The sequence below is a fragment of the Rhipicephalus microplus genome, chromosome 7, assembly GCF_043290135.1.
Source record: "Rhipicephalus microplus isolate Deutch F79 chromosome 7, USDA_Rmic, whole genome shotgun sequence".
Classification (NCBI taxonomy): Eukaryota; Metazoa; Arthropoda; class Arachnida; order Ixodida; family Ixodidae; genus Rhipicephalus; species Rhipicephalus microplus.
The window spans coordinates 85,914,694-85,931,809 of record NC_134706.1 but is presented as its reverse complement, the minus strand read 5'-3'; the positions used below and the strand labels follow the sequence as shown (position 1 = coordinate 85,931,809).

Genomic DNA, 17,116 nt, shown 5'->3' with positions numbered 1-17,116 from the left:
CCCCTTTCAACCATAGATCAGGCATCGGCGACGTGCCCATACATTCCTATTGTTAAACGTCGACCATGCCTCCGTGCGCCTCTTGTTGCCGCTCTCCCCAATCGCTTTTTATTAGGCCCCCCTCCAGCCTTTGTCCCCCCCCCCCCCCCCCCCGCTACTCTGAGCACCCCGCATCGCCTGACGAGGCCAGTGTTTTCACACTACCTCCGATCTTTCTGAAGACCAGTCGGCCATTTACCCTGTTTTTGATCACTAGTATTGTCGTTGGCGTCACCGGCCTGGAGTGACCAGACCATTTGCCAACATCGTTGGCCATCGACTGTATCCAATCGTCTGCGTCTAGTGCACACGCGTACGCTACCGCATCGACTCCGATAATTTGCTATTCGTTTCGTGTTTAGGACTTGCTCTCGCTCACTTCACACAGCCTAAGCATGCCCTCCGCACGAGAAAACGGCTGTTAATTTGCACGGAACAAATCGCGAAATATCGAAGTTGGTGAGGCCAGGCAAACCCACCGGCACGGGTTTCAAGTTCAAAAACTCTTTCTCAAGTTTTTTTACATGCGAGTTGTGCATTTCACAGACATTGCAAGCAAGCTAACCAACCTGCAACCTCCCCTCTCTTCACTCTATCGCAACTCCTTGCCCTTCTCCCTCAAATCTGCTCTCCTCTCTTGATCACAACCCCTTCGCTCGTCTCCCCCGCTCCGCAACGCCAGCCACGCTGGCTCGAATTAGTTTCATTTTCCGACTAGAAACGGGCCCAGTGCTGTTCCCTGCATTCTGACATGTGTGTCGCGTGTGCGCACCTTGCTCCTTCTTGGTGTGCGTGTGTGGTCAGGATGACAGACGGGAGGACTTGCACGCTTTATCCTGCCGCTCAACAAAACGTCGGAAGTGTGACTGCTTGACTTGAGCATAATCCGCACGTTAGGTGCCGCGTTGCGGAGTGCTTGGTCATAGCTGTTGACCACCTGGCAGCCAACTTCCTGCTTTGGGGGTCCCGGTATTCAGCTGTGGCGATGGTGAACATTTCGTGGGCGGCGGTGACGGCTACATGCACGCGAAACTGTTTTCGCGAGGTTGATTTCGTCGACGTCGGGCCCGATGCTGAGCCTGAAGCTTCCGAACAGGATCACTCCGGCAGCGATTTGTGGCAGCACGCCGTCGACTTTGACCTGGGAGAGCGGGTGGGGCATCTGTTGCGATGATTTAATTACAACCGATGAAGACGCGATACTGCGGAACCGTGCACGGATTAGGACATTGTGAATGAAGTATGTGGCAAGAGCGATTTGGAGGAATCGGATTGCGAGAACGATGCTTTGGAGCCAGTGCCTCATGCAGCTTATGCCACAGGCCTCGCCGAACCAGCACCCTGCCGTTTTAAATGAACTCGAGACTGCCCTTATCGCTTCTGCTCTTCGAAACACATGCATCACGCACTTTTTCAGCAAAAAAAGTTTGCGTTTTCACTCGCAACATTTTTAGCTGTGTTTCATTTACTACAAACTTCACGATACAGCAAACGGATGCCGCGTCAGGCTCAGGTTCGTTATAAGTGGGCTCGACTGTATATAGTGTGGAGAGCACACTCGCCCTTCCGTTTACAAAGGCGCAGACAGTCTAGCTGCGAGGACACATCCGTCTCTTCAAGGTAGAGACAGTTAGGAACGCACTGTAGATTAGTACGTATGATGGTCGCATGCATACTTCCGAAGCTTCGGGCACTCTGCTCTCGACCTTCGTTCGACGGTTTCGGTACTAAAGTGACGGTTTCGGTACTAAAGTTCATACCACTTCCGCAATTAGAAAACTTGTTCGGAACATTCAAATTTTGGTCCAATGAACACAGTAGAATTTGACTGGGGAATTTCACGACTTCGTATCTGCCGTGATTTCGCATCACTGGGAATATTTTACGGGGGTGTTTCAGGCCGCCATGCTGGGCTGTTAAACTTTGTGTCTTGCATCTTTAATAACAAAACAGTGTTACAGTACACACACACAGAAAAACCACTGGGTTGGCGCATACCATGTTTCATGGCCTTATTAATTCCTGTCACAATATACAAAAACAAACAAAAAAAGCCCTCCGAATTAACATCCAAATATGACGGCACCCATATGCCTTAGGTGAAATAGTGGGTTCACAAGAAGTCTGGAGCTGATTGACCTGTATTTTTGTCAATGCGGCCACATCACGCGCAGAAATTTCGATTTCCAGGAGATTTTCATGACAGCCGTACCAACTGAAGAAATGGTCGAAAACCGGGAGTCTCCCGGACAATTCAAGAGACTTGGCTGGTATGGGTTTGACTGTGATCTTATAAGCTCCAATCATGTAAAAGTGCTTCCATTGTCAAGTCTTGTGCAACCTGTTGATATACAGGTACGTATATTTTAGTGGGGCTGTTATTTCTGCATTGCACTAGGAAAAATTCTGTTCCTGATTATATAAAAGAAAAGGCAAACCTATTGAAAATAACTGTTTACAGAAGGAACAAGACAAGCATACTTACAAGTTGACAAACTTGGTAAAATTACGTAAGGATGGCTTTGAAACACGCCCCCTTCTCAAAAGACCGCTGCCAGCAACTCGAATTGCAGTGCCTTAAAGGGCCTGTCATTTTTCGCCAAGAGAAAAGCCTGTTTGCGTGTAATTGGTTTACAACCTCACTGGAGTTCACATCCTAATCACCATCCCGATAATGCTCTATAAAAAAAGCTGGGCCTGAAACTGAAGTATACACATTGAAAGGAATGTACAAATATTTTCGTTTCTTTCCAGCACAGAAAGGGTGAAGCAGCAGCCCAATGCAAGCCCCTCACAATACATGTGGTAACGTACAAACCGAAAGGAAAAAGAAGCTGGAGCAGGGCACACTTGCAGTTGAGAGCAATTCCATTACCGAAATCTTAGTAGATAGAGGTAGAGCAAGATGCAAGGTTGATTGTGTATTACACAGGCTATACAGTTTCATTCTAAGAAAGTATAAACTAATTTAAACAGCGTGTGTGCAACACGAGATCAGTTTTCCAGTCTCCTACCTACACCGTAAGCACTCGCAAGGAGGTCTACTGTTCTGCACAATAACCTGCAGGGTTTCTTGTGCCAAAACTGCAACATAACTATGCAGCACATCACAGTATGGCTCTCCCGAGAAATTTCGACCACCTGGGGTTTCTTCAACACACACTAAATAATCGAAGCACACTAGTGTCCTTTAAATTTGGGCCTCAATATGGAGGCCACTAGAAACAGGGCCTGCATACTCGCGCTTGGCTGCACGACATGTTACCCAAGGTAGACCAGTGGAGGCTGCTTCATTTCCGAATGCAGACACTGAATGACCTATGCATGTAGCCGTATGTCAGTGGCTACAGTTGACAAGCAAACTTGGATCCTTCAGCTGATGATGCATCGGAAGCAATAGCATGCAATCTGACCTACCTATCTTGCAGCTAGGAATAAGTAGGGCTACATATAGCAAATGAACTGCTACTCTACCATCTCAATGGTTACCCCTATATTCAACACATTCAAGGGCAAGAACGCACCGAGGTAGTGGCATGTGTGCTGGCATACCAGTTTGAATACGGCATAAAAAATATGCATCGTGCCTCACCATCAGGCAATCTAGGGGGGAAAAAAAGGTGAACAGCAAAATGAACACTCCTGGCGAACCTTTGGTTCAAGAGATGAATCCTACAAAGTGCCAGATAGCTCCCCGCAGGTTCGTAACAAGACGAGGCAGTTTCGAACAACAAAGGCAATGTATGTCATTATGCGCACACAAGAAAGAAACAAACCGTCGCGTAATAGTCGTCCAAATCCACCTCAGCCTTGTTAAGTCAAATGAGACTGTCTTACAAAATTCCTAAAATGGAGTTTTTTCCCCCTTCTCCAATTTCCAGAGACATGGTGGCATTGTTAACACTATAAAAGGCTGACTATTGCTTGCAAGCACAGCCCAGAATATAGGCAGGGTTTACCAAACAGCTATAGGTCACAAAGTCGTGGCGTTGAGCCTACAAGACAATAGCACACGGTTGCTCTATAAGCATTTGCAAAGCTACTATGCTAGCATTCTATGTAAGGTGAAGAATGCATGCGAAACCTGCCCTGTCAATTATCAAATCATGTTAAATATATCCTATTAAGGCCAGACAGGGCAAGTAAAACAAAGCTTTGAGGCCTCTAAAAAGTAGTTTACCTCTTCATTAACACTGTCGCAGATATGATCGTAAATACCAGCCACACAGTGTAAGCATATTTTCTCAGCACGTGTGAGCTTTGGGGGCCTGCCATCGCTAATCAGTCAAACTCACCGATAGAAATGGCTTGAAAATTCTCGGCACAGTATCGTACATTGAAGAATGATTCAACTGTGTGCAACTACTAACACAGAAAATAAAAATGAAAAAGGACGAAACACACAAGCTCCTCGGCCAAGTGTTCCATATAAGCATCGAAACAAACAACTCGCAAGAAGTCCGCCCCCCCCCCCCCCCCCCCAATCCAATCCATATCGCAAGACCGATAATCTACATATAAAACACCTGCACAATAAAAGGAAAGACGACTGCTGCACAAGCAACGGCTTTTTAAAAGCATGCAAGGCGGGCCTCCCAAGCCAAGGCAGGCCGTACGTAAAGCGCGCTCCTTGACCAGCAACCAAGGGAGGGTGCCGCCGTCGACAGGTCTGCGGGCGCACTCTTCCCTCTTCGTGCAAAGTGGCCGCCGCGGCGGGAGAGGGGGCTAGACATCATCATCATCAACGCAAGACACACAACGGGAGCAGCACACAAGGCGCAAATCTGACGCAGAGTAGTAGTAGTAGAGGAGAAGGAGGAGTAGGGGTTTTTGCATGTGCACTTTTCCCCCCCAGAGTGGGTTACATACGTCCGGGACCGAATGCTCGCCGTCACGGTTGCGCTCCCTGCTGCTGCATCGGGTGGTGTCATAGAGCAGGACGGTGACCACAGAAAAAGGGAACCACCAGGAGGGCAGCGTCAGAGCAGCATGCGCCGGTTGACCAAAAATGAGGTAGGGAGGAAAAAGAACAAAAGTAACAAACAATCAGATCAACATAAGCGAACAGTACACTGAAAGGGCCCCATTAGTTCAGACTGATGTAACTGGTTCTTAATAACAGTGTTGTTAAGCACCTAGCCGTTCCGATATTTCCACAAGTTTTTGTTATTTGTGGAGATAAACATGCAAATGTGATTTTTTGTGCTGGTATCACAACTGAAATCTGCTTTGCGCTATCTAATGTAGTTTTCGTGTTACAACACCTGACAGACTGTCATTGTCATCCAAAAATTAATTGTTTAGACAGAGGTTCACAAAAATTTTTGCATAAGAATATTTGCGAGGGCCCATTCTATGCCGTAATGCAATTTGTTTAGTTTTTAATATTGAAGTAACCACTCCTGAACATATGGTCTTACAACTTTTACAAAAAGCCACTTATAAAAACCTCTATGACTAACGCAAACGTGGACAGCCTTATCGCACTCACCGATGTCTCAGGATCTAAGTGCAGAAAATGGAATGGCTATATCTTCATTCGTTGCAAAGTGGCTGAGGGATGACCGAAAGCAACTGCTCAAAAAATGAGGTCTAAGAAATTAGAGCTAGAAGCTACGAAAACAGAACTCAAAAGGAGCTGGCTTCATTTTTCATAAGAGAAATGCAGCTTTGTGACTATCGTATCTTCAATCTGTCCTCTTTACGATGAGGCCAATATAGTGGTGGCACTGTGCCAAGGAAAAGCTGCATATTTGCATTAAAAAGTCCAATTTTCAAAACACTTTTGATGACAACCCACCAATAATATTGCTGCGTAGCAATTCTTTTCTCGTTCTTATTCTTTTTCTCAACTTATATTACTTTTTTAGTCTACCATTTCTCCGTGATGTAAAACAAGGTCTCAGAATTGCAGAAAAATATTGATTGAAAAATTTAACATTTTGACCACATTTTCCATTTCCATTGCCTCATATCCCCTTAACGAGAACTAGAATGTTGCCAAGAAAAGTATAGGGAATGTTTGGGGTCACACAAGTTCATTCCCTGCCTGCGACAAGTCATCTTTTCATCCGCTTTCGTTTCTTCCCATTCACACTACAATCACAGTTGAACCTCATTATAATAAAGTTGCATCTTACATGAATATAAGTTTCTTATATCCAAAAATTCATTATGAAGATTGTTCTTAAAACTGGATTCATTGGAAGACTATTCCTAATTTTTTCGTTATAACCAATGTTTTTTTAATATGCGGGTTCGTTATATCGAGGCTTGATTGTACTTGTAGTAATATCCCCTGCACTTTCCTTGACATCACTGTCTGGTAGTTCTCTTTAAGGGGAGACACCCCCCGAAAAAACTTATTGTATTATTTGTGCTAGAGACTTGGAAATTCAGCTAATTAGAGAGTTTTTCATGTACATTTCAAATCTACAATTAGTTTTCGTGTAGCTGATATAGTCATTGAGTTATATTATACTAAATTACAAATTATAGCTGTCTGTACGGGCACATTTTCATGTACTAAACTTTCACAAAAAGTATCGTGCTATGGTTTATTTAGCTTTCTGTAGATCATAGAGTGCCGATATCTAGCAAAGATATGTGTACAGTTACTGAAAAGTGCTAAAAAAATTATGACATTTCAACCATTGTTTCTCTCAGTTCCCTGAAACAACCTTGTGTTATTGTAATTACTACTGAGAGGTAGCGCAACTTCAAGTAGATATCAGCACTCTACATACCTTCAAGAGTATGTACGCAGAATTTCGTTAGTATGCGCCAATTCTAAGTGTACGACTTGTTGAATTCTGGTGTCACCGCCGCTCACTTAGGCGCACTTGTCGGCGACTTCTCGTGCAAACTGTGGCTGGATATTTACAGAAAGAAAGGTTCATATAACAAAGATGACAATACAAAGTACACCAAAAAGCGATTAAAAAAAACGGGACTTTTCGACCCGCGTCTCCCCTTAGCATTGCGGCTAACAACCTCTTTTCTGCAATGAGAGTTTCACGGTCCCTTCCGACAACCCAGCTTTTTTTTTTTTTTCTCAAATTGGCCAATCTCACCAGTTCTTTCTGCCCGTGGTGGTCACGGGAACACGGGCAACAATCACCGATGTGTTCTTGGGGACGAGGTAGTCATCGGACGTGTACACTACAAAAGAAAAGAGAAAATCGCTCAAAAACTACCGAATCCAAGGCATAACATTCAAATTACATTTCAAGCAACGCTGCAATATCAGCACTATCAGCAATATCAGCAGGTTATTTTCCGGACAGCCAAACGAGATACACACTCAAACTTCACAACAAAGTTGCCTCTTGTACGAAAGTAAGTTCGTTATAACCGAAGATTCGGTATAAAATTACGTTCCTAACACTATATTCATTGCAATGCTGTTTTTCATTTACTTTGTTACAAGCGATATTTCGTTATACCTGGGGTTGTTATATCGAGGCTCGATATGCCATAAAATCCTGAGCAAGTGCCCTTTTCTATGGTGTATATGTAAATACAAGATCGAAAGATGATCCAACAAAATTCAGAGAAGGCCCTCGCTTGGTCTTGGAGCAAAATTCAACATCGCATAGAAAGAGCCGCTAAAAATAACAAATCACACCCGTGGTTCTAATCAACTGCTTTATTGAGTGCGTGTGCATTCCCTGTTTCCATCCATAATCAATCGAACAGTTAAAATTGCAGGTAGGGAGGGTGAGGAGCGCATGTTGTTATTGCCGTATATTGCAAATCTCTTCAAGAAACGAGGCGGGCCGCTTGCTCTAAATTTTACGGAAAGGCAAGTAATAAAACAGGGCGTCTTGCTCTTCTCATTGCAATGAGTAGCTAGTCACCAGCATATCACAGCTGGAAAACTTGTTTCAAGTGTGCAATGGTTAGTTATGCAGACTAGCTTTGATAGAGAAAAAAAAAAAAGCCAGACTGGGCTTTGTTTCCGATGAGCACAGAGAAGGACAAGGCCAGGAACAGTTTCTTGCAAACACTGCTCCCCCCCGTCACACGTAAAACAGTGACACAGGCACTCTAGCGATATAATGAAAGATGAACTTTTAAATATGCCGACCAACACTTTTGCTCCTGAGATTTTCCACCAAAGCAACACATTGCATGCTGGAATCGGTAGACACAACCTTCCTTGCAGACATAAAGAAACAATGCATGTGAACCGGAGCAAGTGCCATTAATGTCACCAGAAAGGGGTGTGCCAACAATGTCAGCCCTCGCCCCATGTGTCTCCTAGAAACTGGCAGTGACCAATGTGCCCAGGAAGGATAAGAAAGGTGGGATGTAAGGAAAGTAGCAGAACACAATCATGTGTGCCTTGCACCCACTGCAGTGTCTGATGTCACCAATGGCGCCCGGCCTGTGCTCACCTTCTTTGGTCTGCGCATTGGTTATCTGCAGGTCGAAGTCCGCCCCTTTGCCGATCTTCTTCTGCTGAAGGATGTTCTTCTTCAGCTCGCCCACGGAGATGTGCAGGCCGTCGAAGGTGACCGTGTCGAAGTCGAGGCTGCTCTTGAACTTGTAGTGCACCGACATGGCTGCAGTGCAGATGCGTTCGGGCAGTCCGGCTCAGCACGGCGTCCTCCTCAATAGCAGAACAGGGCGCTCGCCTTAGCACAAGAACACACACCATGAATACAAATACATAAACCTTCTAGTTCTAAAATTGAAATCACTTTTAAAGAAGCCTTCTGTTTACCTGAGACACTACCGAAAGAGGTACAAAACCGTTTAACTTTTTTGGTGCACAAGAAAAAGAAGTTGACATGGTGATACAACATGCTTGCTACGGCCTAATTGAGAATGACAGTAAGACTGTATAGAGAACCCGGTTTGACATCTCTCAAAAGAATCCGGCTTAACCGCTCTTACCAAAACCGAAGGCAAAAGCTAAAGAAGACGCGACTTGGCCATGACAGACACTTGCCCCCGTGTCCACTTCCATACATCAACAGTGATGGTGAAAGGCGGAGGCGGCGTGGCGTAGTCGACCGGCCACATGTCAAAAACTTCGTAAGATGAAGTGGTAGCGGCGTCCTGCTTGCGTACAGTATTAACACGATGACGGTTACTCGACGACGGTGAACTGCAAGCCGAGAATGAACGTGCCTTGGTAAGGTTGATGCTTTGGGCTTGGCTGTCCCTTCGTCTCGAATCGCACACCTTTGCCAAATGACTTCGTTTGTGGCAGTAATTGCGGATTATCTTCACATGCTTACATTTTGACACAAGATGTCCATCCCCGCAGCGGAAGCAGGTGACTCCCCCAGAACATGACGAGACACAGTGAATCGAGAAAGCGCTGCTTGTGTTCGCTTGCGCTATCTCACCTGCGTCCTTTTTTGCTGCTTCCACTGCTAGGGCGGTCCGCACGGCGTCGTCGAAGGTGAGATCCGGTTTTTCCAGAAATCTTGTCTGGACATTCACATTGTTTATGCCACACACGACGCAGTCGCGGAGCATGTTTTCGAGTTCAGCCCCGAAGTTGCAGTGCTCGGAGAGGCTTTTTAGTGCTGCGATGAAATTGCTGACAGATTTCAACTCATGCGAACGCGCGAGTTGAACGAAAACGGTGCACGACGGCAGAGGACTTCGGTCAGTAATGGCTTCCAAGAACTTGAATCTGGTCCAGCGTCTTGTCACTGGGCTTGACCAAATTGCGGAGCAAAGCATACGTTTTCTGCCCGCAGCAGCTGATGAACACGGCAGTACGCTTGTCTGGGGCGACATCATTCGCCAGGAAAAATGCTTGGAAACGGTCTACGTAACAGGGCCAGTCTCCTTCGCCCTCGAACGGCTCGAGGTTGCCGAAACTTGGCGTGGTGAACAGATGCCAGAGCGGTGCGGGAACAAAAACTTACATGATACTTTCATCGTCGCCGCCAGTTGGTACATGTGTAGATTAACGGAGGGCCGCACGGTAGTGATTATCGTGAACAGTAGGCCATGAGGCCCCACGAAGAACATGTTGAGCCCTTTGCCCAGAACGAACTGTTTATTTTTTCGAAACAGCCACACTCCTCTGTGCCAGGCTTGCACAGCTTAACACAACTGTCAGTGCCACGTGGGGGCGCTGCATTTGAGCTATAATTGTAATAGCCCACTTTCCAAAGGCTCTGCTATTCCCCCTTTAGAGTAAAAATTGGGGTTAAAATCCTAAAGGCAAGCAAGCTAACTCGTCATAAGCTCTGGTCAATCAGTGTAATGTGAAATAGCACTGCCTTGTTGTGAAATCACTTTTAAAGAAGCCTACCGTTTATCTGAGACACTATCGAGAGAGGCACAAAAACCATTCGACTTTTTCAACTTCTTTACAGCTTTTACAGGAATAAAGATGTCCGTCTGACCGGAGTGAAAGAAGGAGTTTAGAGTCATGTACTAGGCATTGTTTGAATATTTAGTTGAAGGGACACGCATTCGCACACGTCTATGCATTGTCAATATTGTCACCCGTTACAATACAGATTGTTGGCCTAGTTGGTACTTGCTTAATGACATGCTTCGGCCACAAATAAGACGCACAAAATAAAGGAACACTCATTGACAAGCATACGCGGCACTTCCAACTCATGCATGAATTAAATTTAATGAAAGATGTCATCAGTGTTTTGCCTGCAAGCCGGAGCTGCTGAAACTGAATGCAAGAAAATAGTCGCATCCTGATGGAAGTTGGCATCTGGGTGCCTGCCTATGCAGGCAATGCCTTGCCGACACTAGTACACGCTGGGTAATAAGCTTGAGCCAGTGCGCTCCTCAACAACTTTCACAGGACACAGATTTATTTACCACAATCTTTTTTTTTCAGTCTCTCCCTTGATGTCATCAGGGTTTTGCCAATGACAAAAAAAAAAAAAAAACGAGTTTTACTTGAAACACACTACATTCATTAACTGACTAGAAAGAAAATGCAATCCCACTGCTCTTACCACATCCCTGTCTACGTTCATCATCATCATCATCATCAGCCTGACTACGTCCACTGCAGGACAAAGGCCTCTCCTCCCGTGTTTCGGCAGTTAACCCGGTCCTGTGCTTGCTGCTGCCAATTTATACCCGCAAACTTCTTAATCTCATCTGCCCACCTAACTTTCTGTCTCCCCCTAACACGCTTGCATTCTCTTGGAATCCAGTTAGTTACCCTTAACGACCAGCGGTTATCCTGTCTATGCGCTACATGCCCGGCCCATGTCCATTTCTTCTTGATTTCAGCTATGATATCCTTAACCACCGTTTGTTCCCTAATCCACTCTGCTCTCTTCTCGTCTCTTAAGGTTACACCTATCATTTTTCTTTCCATTGCTCGACGCAGCGAGCAATGGAAAAGCAGCGATGGCGTAGTGGTTAGAGCATCCGCCTCGCATGCAAAAGGTTCGTGGTTCAAATCCCGGTGCCGCGCAGTTTCCAAACGGATAAAAAAAAAAAAAAATCCGCGTGGTGATGGAACTGCATTACGAGGCCTGGTGTGCGGCCTCACCGGTAACCACCGCCGGGAATGCCCTCCCTTACCAGAGAAGAATTGGCCACCCTGGTGCAGTATCTGGCCACTACCTCCCACATGCCTACGTCAAATAACTCCCAGCCCTCAGTCCCCAGCAGCTGACTGACCACGGCGGCGGTCAGATGTGCAACACAGCAGTGGGTGCTAAGAATCTCTGCATCCGGACAGGCCGCCATTGAAACCTGAACTTGGCAACGTTCAACGCTAAAACCTTATCTAGTGAGGGAAGTCTGTTTACGTTATGTGCTCATATTCAAGTAATCATGAATAGCCAATTCACCCCATCAGCCTTTTTGTTCACTTAAAGGGGTCCCGCAACACTTTTGGGACAGCCTTATCGAAAAACCGAAACGTGTTTAGCAATGATTACCGAGACGAATGCAACAAGAATGATGAAAATTTGAGCACGGAAAGTGAAGTTATGAGTCCTAAAAGTTCAAAACTCGAGCAGACGACGAGAAACGATTTTTTTCACATTTCACTCGCCTGCCGACGTCGAAGACCGGTGCACGGAAAGTGAAGTTATAGTCTTAAACGTTCAAAACTCGAGCAGACGACGAGAAACGTTCTCTTTCACATTTCACTCGCCTGCTGACGTCGAAGACCGCTTCTAACGACAGCGCATATATAAAGACATTCAGGAAACGTCACCTCAAGGTGGCTTTCACACAACACCTCGCTACTGCTCTTTTTGACGACGTCGTTAGCATGGTTACTACGAACCACGTGAGTCGGGTAGTAGACACTCCCACAGTCACACCGTAAGATACGTTTTGGGCGGGGGTCACTTCTCGGCTAGCATGCAAGCGTTCGACAGTAATGCCGGCACGCACCGCCTGTTGCATATTTGGCTAGCTAAAAACGCAGTACGCGCTTCCACTTTTACTTGCCGGCGTACCATAGGCTGGTTTGCAGGCTAAGTGTTGTGTTCGTTGTTCTGAAACTTCATCGTTTTGAAACAGAAATGATTTCTTTCTGCGAAAGTATAAAAACGCTTTTGCTATTTTTAGCATTCAGTCGTATGGCCTAGTTACTTCAGTCGTATGGCCTAGTTACGTTACTTCTCGCGTCAAGCCAATCACAATCGAACGGTGTTTGTTGTCGCATGACACGACAGCACTTCCCATAACACAAATAGCCTATGTGTGTCACCGTAGTCTGAAATCGAGGTAGTTTGTCCCGTGAATTAAAATTATAACAGCGTCAATTTCGTCATTGCCATGTGTGCAACGATATAGGCGCATTCGACAGCACCAGCAGAACCCATAAAAAAACGCGTGCTCAAATAGTGTCGCAGGGCCCCTTTGAAAAATGCAGTAGAACACTCAAAACAACTTCAGTTGGTTTGCACTGAGGAAACTTTAGCTGCGGAAGACGACGAAATTAGACCACCTGGGGCTTTTTTGAACTGACACTCCACAGAACATCAGCATCTAGCACTTCACCTCCGTCAAAATACCATCGCTATGGCCAGGATCCTTCCTACCTATGGCATTTAGGTTGGCAGTGAAGTGTTGTAACCATAAAGCCACCGTGGCCCCTGAAACAACTTTGACAGGAAATAAAGATGTCCACCGGAGTGAAAGGAGTTTAGAGTCATGTACTACGCACTGTTTGAATATTTAGTTGAAGGGACACGCATTCGGACACGTCTATGCATTGTCAATATTGTCGCCCGTTACAATACCGATTGTTGGCCTAGTTGGTACTTGCTTAATGACATGCTTTGGCCACAAACAAAACACACAAAATAAAGGAACACTCAATGACAAGCCTAAGTTGATTGATTTGTGGGGTTTAACGTCCCAAAACCACCACATGATTATGAGAGACGCCGTAGTGGAGGGCTCCAGAAATTTCGACCACCTGGGGTTCTTTAACGTGCACCCAAATCTGAGCACACGGGCCTACAACATTTCCGCCTCCATCGGAAATGCAGCCGCCGCAGCCGGGAATCAACCCGCGACCTGCGGGTCAGCAGCCGAGTACCTTAGCCACTAGACCACCGCGGCGGGGCTTGACAAGCCTAAGTGGCACTTCCAACTCGTGCATGAATTAAATTCAATGAAAGATGGCGTGGTGCATTTGTCCACGCATTGTAGAGCCTGCGGGTGTGTACCACGTTTTAACGAGTGAGATTCTAGGTAGAAATAGGTATAAAACTGCGCATGAGTTGATGGAAGCCTATTACATTAAAAAGAAAGGTGTATCAGCGAACCGTCAGTGACGTTGTCCGTATCTGAGAAGAGATTGATTGATAGCTGGTTAGCGTAAGGCTGTGTGCAGACTGCGCATGCCTGTATGTCGTTGCTCATGTCTGGATTTGCTCCTTGTCTATTTTGGTTGGAAGCGCCGCTTGTGCTTGTTGTTTAGTGTTCCTTTACTTTATGTGTGTGTGTCTGATTTGCGACCAAAGCATGTCATTATCACCCGTTCTTTCTTACAAATAAAAAAAGTACTCTTCATCTTCAAGCACCCTGAATGGTTATCAAAAGAGATTTAAATAATTACATTGATACAGGCAATTACGTGGCCTTGCAAATGATCCACACAGCATCTGATCTGTGCTTTTTTTTTTAATTTTTCAAATAATCTTGTCCATATCTAATTACTAGCAACCCTAATGAAACTTCACTAGACATGTGCAGACCAAATTTGTGAGACCAAATGTGGTAGTTCCACATTTGATTTCTTTTCAAGAACGCCTGAGTATCGCGCATACATTTTTACGTACAAAATGTTAACACCCTCATTCACTACTCTAGCATCAAAGCATCAGCAAAAAAAATCATCAGTCACCGAAGATTCCCCTTAAAGCATTGTTACATATGGCGAATTCCACTGGTAGATCCGGAGTGGCTACCATAATGCTGGTGTAATAGGATTGCGCCAAGCCAGATCTCAAGCGGAACACACGAATGCCCCGCATGAGGTCAACCCAAAAGTTGTTTACATATACGTCGTTAAACCGGTACCGGAAACTTCCTTGACGTAGCAGATTATCTTCGGCCGTGCGCACAGCGGGCCAGAAAACATTTCCTTTACATCATTTGAAATAGCATGTGCTGCTCGATGTCCTTGCTGCTGCTACTGCTAAAAAACTAGAGCTTTTGCTGTCGCTAAAAGCAAACCAGCAATAGCACGTCCAGCACAGTCAAATGACCCCATTGCAGGAATGTAAATACGTGCACAAAGTGACTAGACACCATCTCAAAAAACGAAGACAACCTAGGAGTCCGACTGTACAGGAAATGACAGCAACGCATTCTCGTAGTTGCGGTGAAATCTGTTTCTGCAAGACGAATCACGGAGAATACTCCATCGCAGAATGGGTTGCTCTGAATCTACCAGTGGAATGCAGATTCTCGGCCGCGGAGCAAGAAAATTTGCTCCTGCTCGGCCAGTGGAATTCGCCAACAGTGAAATATGAGGCTTAAACTGATTGCTATGTTACGGCCACGTAGATTCAGTTTATCCCGTTTTTGCCCTGACGTCATGCTTATATTTGATAATTTTACATTTCTAAATATTCCAAAAACTACAAGTCGGTGAATAGTAGCTATTCAGTAATTTTTCAGACAATTACAGTACAGTCGGAACCTGCAATAACGAAATCGCTGGGGAAACCAAAAAATGTTTTCGCGAGAATTTGGTTGCCGCGAGTGTGATACGGCCAGAGGAACGAAAATTTATTGCCAAAAGTCGGTCAACTTACTTTGCCGACCCTTGCCATACAACTTCAAAGCTCTCCCTTCGCACTGGAAACAGTGGTCCATTACTACATCGTCATGTGCACCAAAGAAGGAGCAAAGGGTGTCCAGCGCATCCAAAACAACCCGCGGGTTGGGTTTCTCCGCGTGTGTCTCTTCTTGGTCCTCTGTGTCATTAGCTTCGCGCACGCTTTCGATAATGGCCCCGTCGGTCACTTCCTCGTACACGACTACGTCATCATCAGCGCGAACGAACGCATCAACGGTGAGTTCATCTGGGATGTCGATGGCTCGAAGGTCCCCCCAGGCGTTGGTCAGGGATAGAGGCACTACACTGACACCACTCTCGCCGTCAAGTGCGCCTTCGTCCAAATCAGTGATCACAATTTAATCGAGGTAACGTTGGACTTACCTGTACCATTTGCAGGAATATCCAAAAAGAAAATTCGGGACTACAGCAAAGCAGAGTTTGACAAAATAAGTGCACAGCTCGAAGAATTTTTTAGCAATGTCCTCTTTCCGTCATTCTACAACAGGTCTGTAAATGAAAACTGGGTGCTTTTTAGAGACAAGATGTCTTCATTGATAAACCAATATATCCCTGTTATCACTGTTTCTAATGATCTATCTAATCCCTGGTTCACTAAATCCCTCCGTAAGCAAAGAAACAAGAAAAAACGCCTGTACTGCAATGCCAAACGCAGTGCTACGCCCTCCGCTTGGGAAAAATACAAGCAGTACTTGACTGACTACTGTAAAGCAATATGCAACGCCAAAGAAAAATATTTTCACAACGACCTACCTTCTCTTCTGCAAAATAATCCAAAAAAATTCTGGCGCCTCATATCCCCTAACCACGGTTCCAACCAGTTGTCATTACTTAATGAAAACAACATTCCGCTTTCAGACTACGAGTGCTCCACTACTTTTAATACCTTTTTTTCATCTGTATTTAGCCAAGAAGATTCTTCTGACGTACCACATATCCCTGATTACAACTTCCAATACATGCAGCCTATTGAAATTACGGTGGAGGGTATCGCGTGTCGAATTAAACAGATTAAGGCATCCTCATCAGCTGGTATAGATGATATCAACTCTAAGGTAATTAAAAATACTGTTTCCATATCTAGCATTACATTATACCACATTTTTCGACAGTCGCTATCGTCTGGAAAACTTCCAGACGACTGGAAAATAGCCAAAGTAGTACCCATTTTTAAATCCGGAGATAAGAACTCACCTAAAAATTATCGCCCAATCTCGCTCACATGCATATGTTGCAAACTCCTCGAACACATAATCGCCTCCCACGTATACAGTCACCTCGAGACTAACAAATTCTTCTTTTCAAACCAGCACGGATTCAGAAAGGGCATGTCATGCGAAACACAGTTACTAGAATTCACTACAGACATTCATTACAACATAAATAATGGCCTACAGACTGATTGCATATTTCTTGATTTCGCCAAAGCATTCGATCGTGTCGCCCATTGTCGCCTTATTTCAAAATTATCTGCCCTCCGATTAGACTCCCTCACTTTATCTTGGCTACGCAATTTTCTGTCACTTCGCAAGCAGTTCACAATCGTTAATAATTCTTCCTCTCCCTCTTCGTATGTCTCTTCTGGCGTCCCACAGGGGAGCGTTCTTGGCCCATTACTTTTTCTTATCTACATCAACGACCTCCCAACTAACATATCATCGCATATCAGAATCTTCGCTGATGACTGCATGCTCTACAGACCTATAAACTGTCTTAACGATCACTCCATCCTTCAAGATGATCTGAACACTATTTCTAACTGGTGCAGCACTTGGCTTATGAGGTTGAATA

General features: G+C 45.2%; 1 protein-coding gene across 4 annotated transcripts in view; it reads right to left on the bottom strand.

Annotated features, from left to right (window-relative positions):
- snama (something that sticks like glue) overlaps window positions 1-17,116 on the bottom strand; it is a 154,488-nt gene that overhangs the window by 129,529 nt on the left and 7,843 nt on the right. The window contains exons 2-4 of one of the 4 annotated variants that reach the window (XM_037431400.2): window positions 8,439-8,678; window positions 7,113-7,200; window positions 4,909-4,951 (exon numbers count right to left, since the gene is read on the bottom strand). In XM_037431400.2, the coding sequence (XP_037287297.2) occupies window positions 4,909-4,951; window positions 7,113-7,200; window positions 8,439-8,604 (297 nt within the window). In that variant the 5' untranslated portion in view covers window positions 8,605-8,678. The remainder of the gene's footprint in view (window positions 1-4,908; window positions 4,952-7,112; window positions 7,201-8,438; window positions 8,679-17,116) is intronic. The other 3 variants (XM_037431404.2, XM_037431401.2, XM_037431403.2) reach the window with 3 other exon arrangements.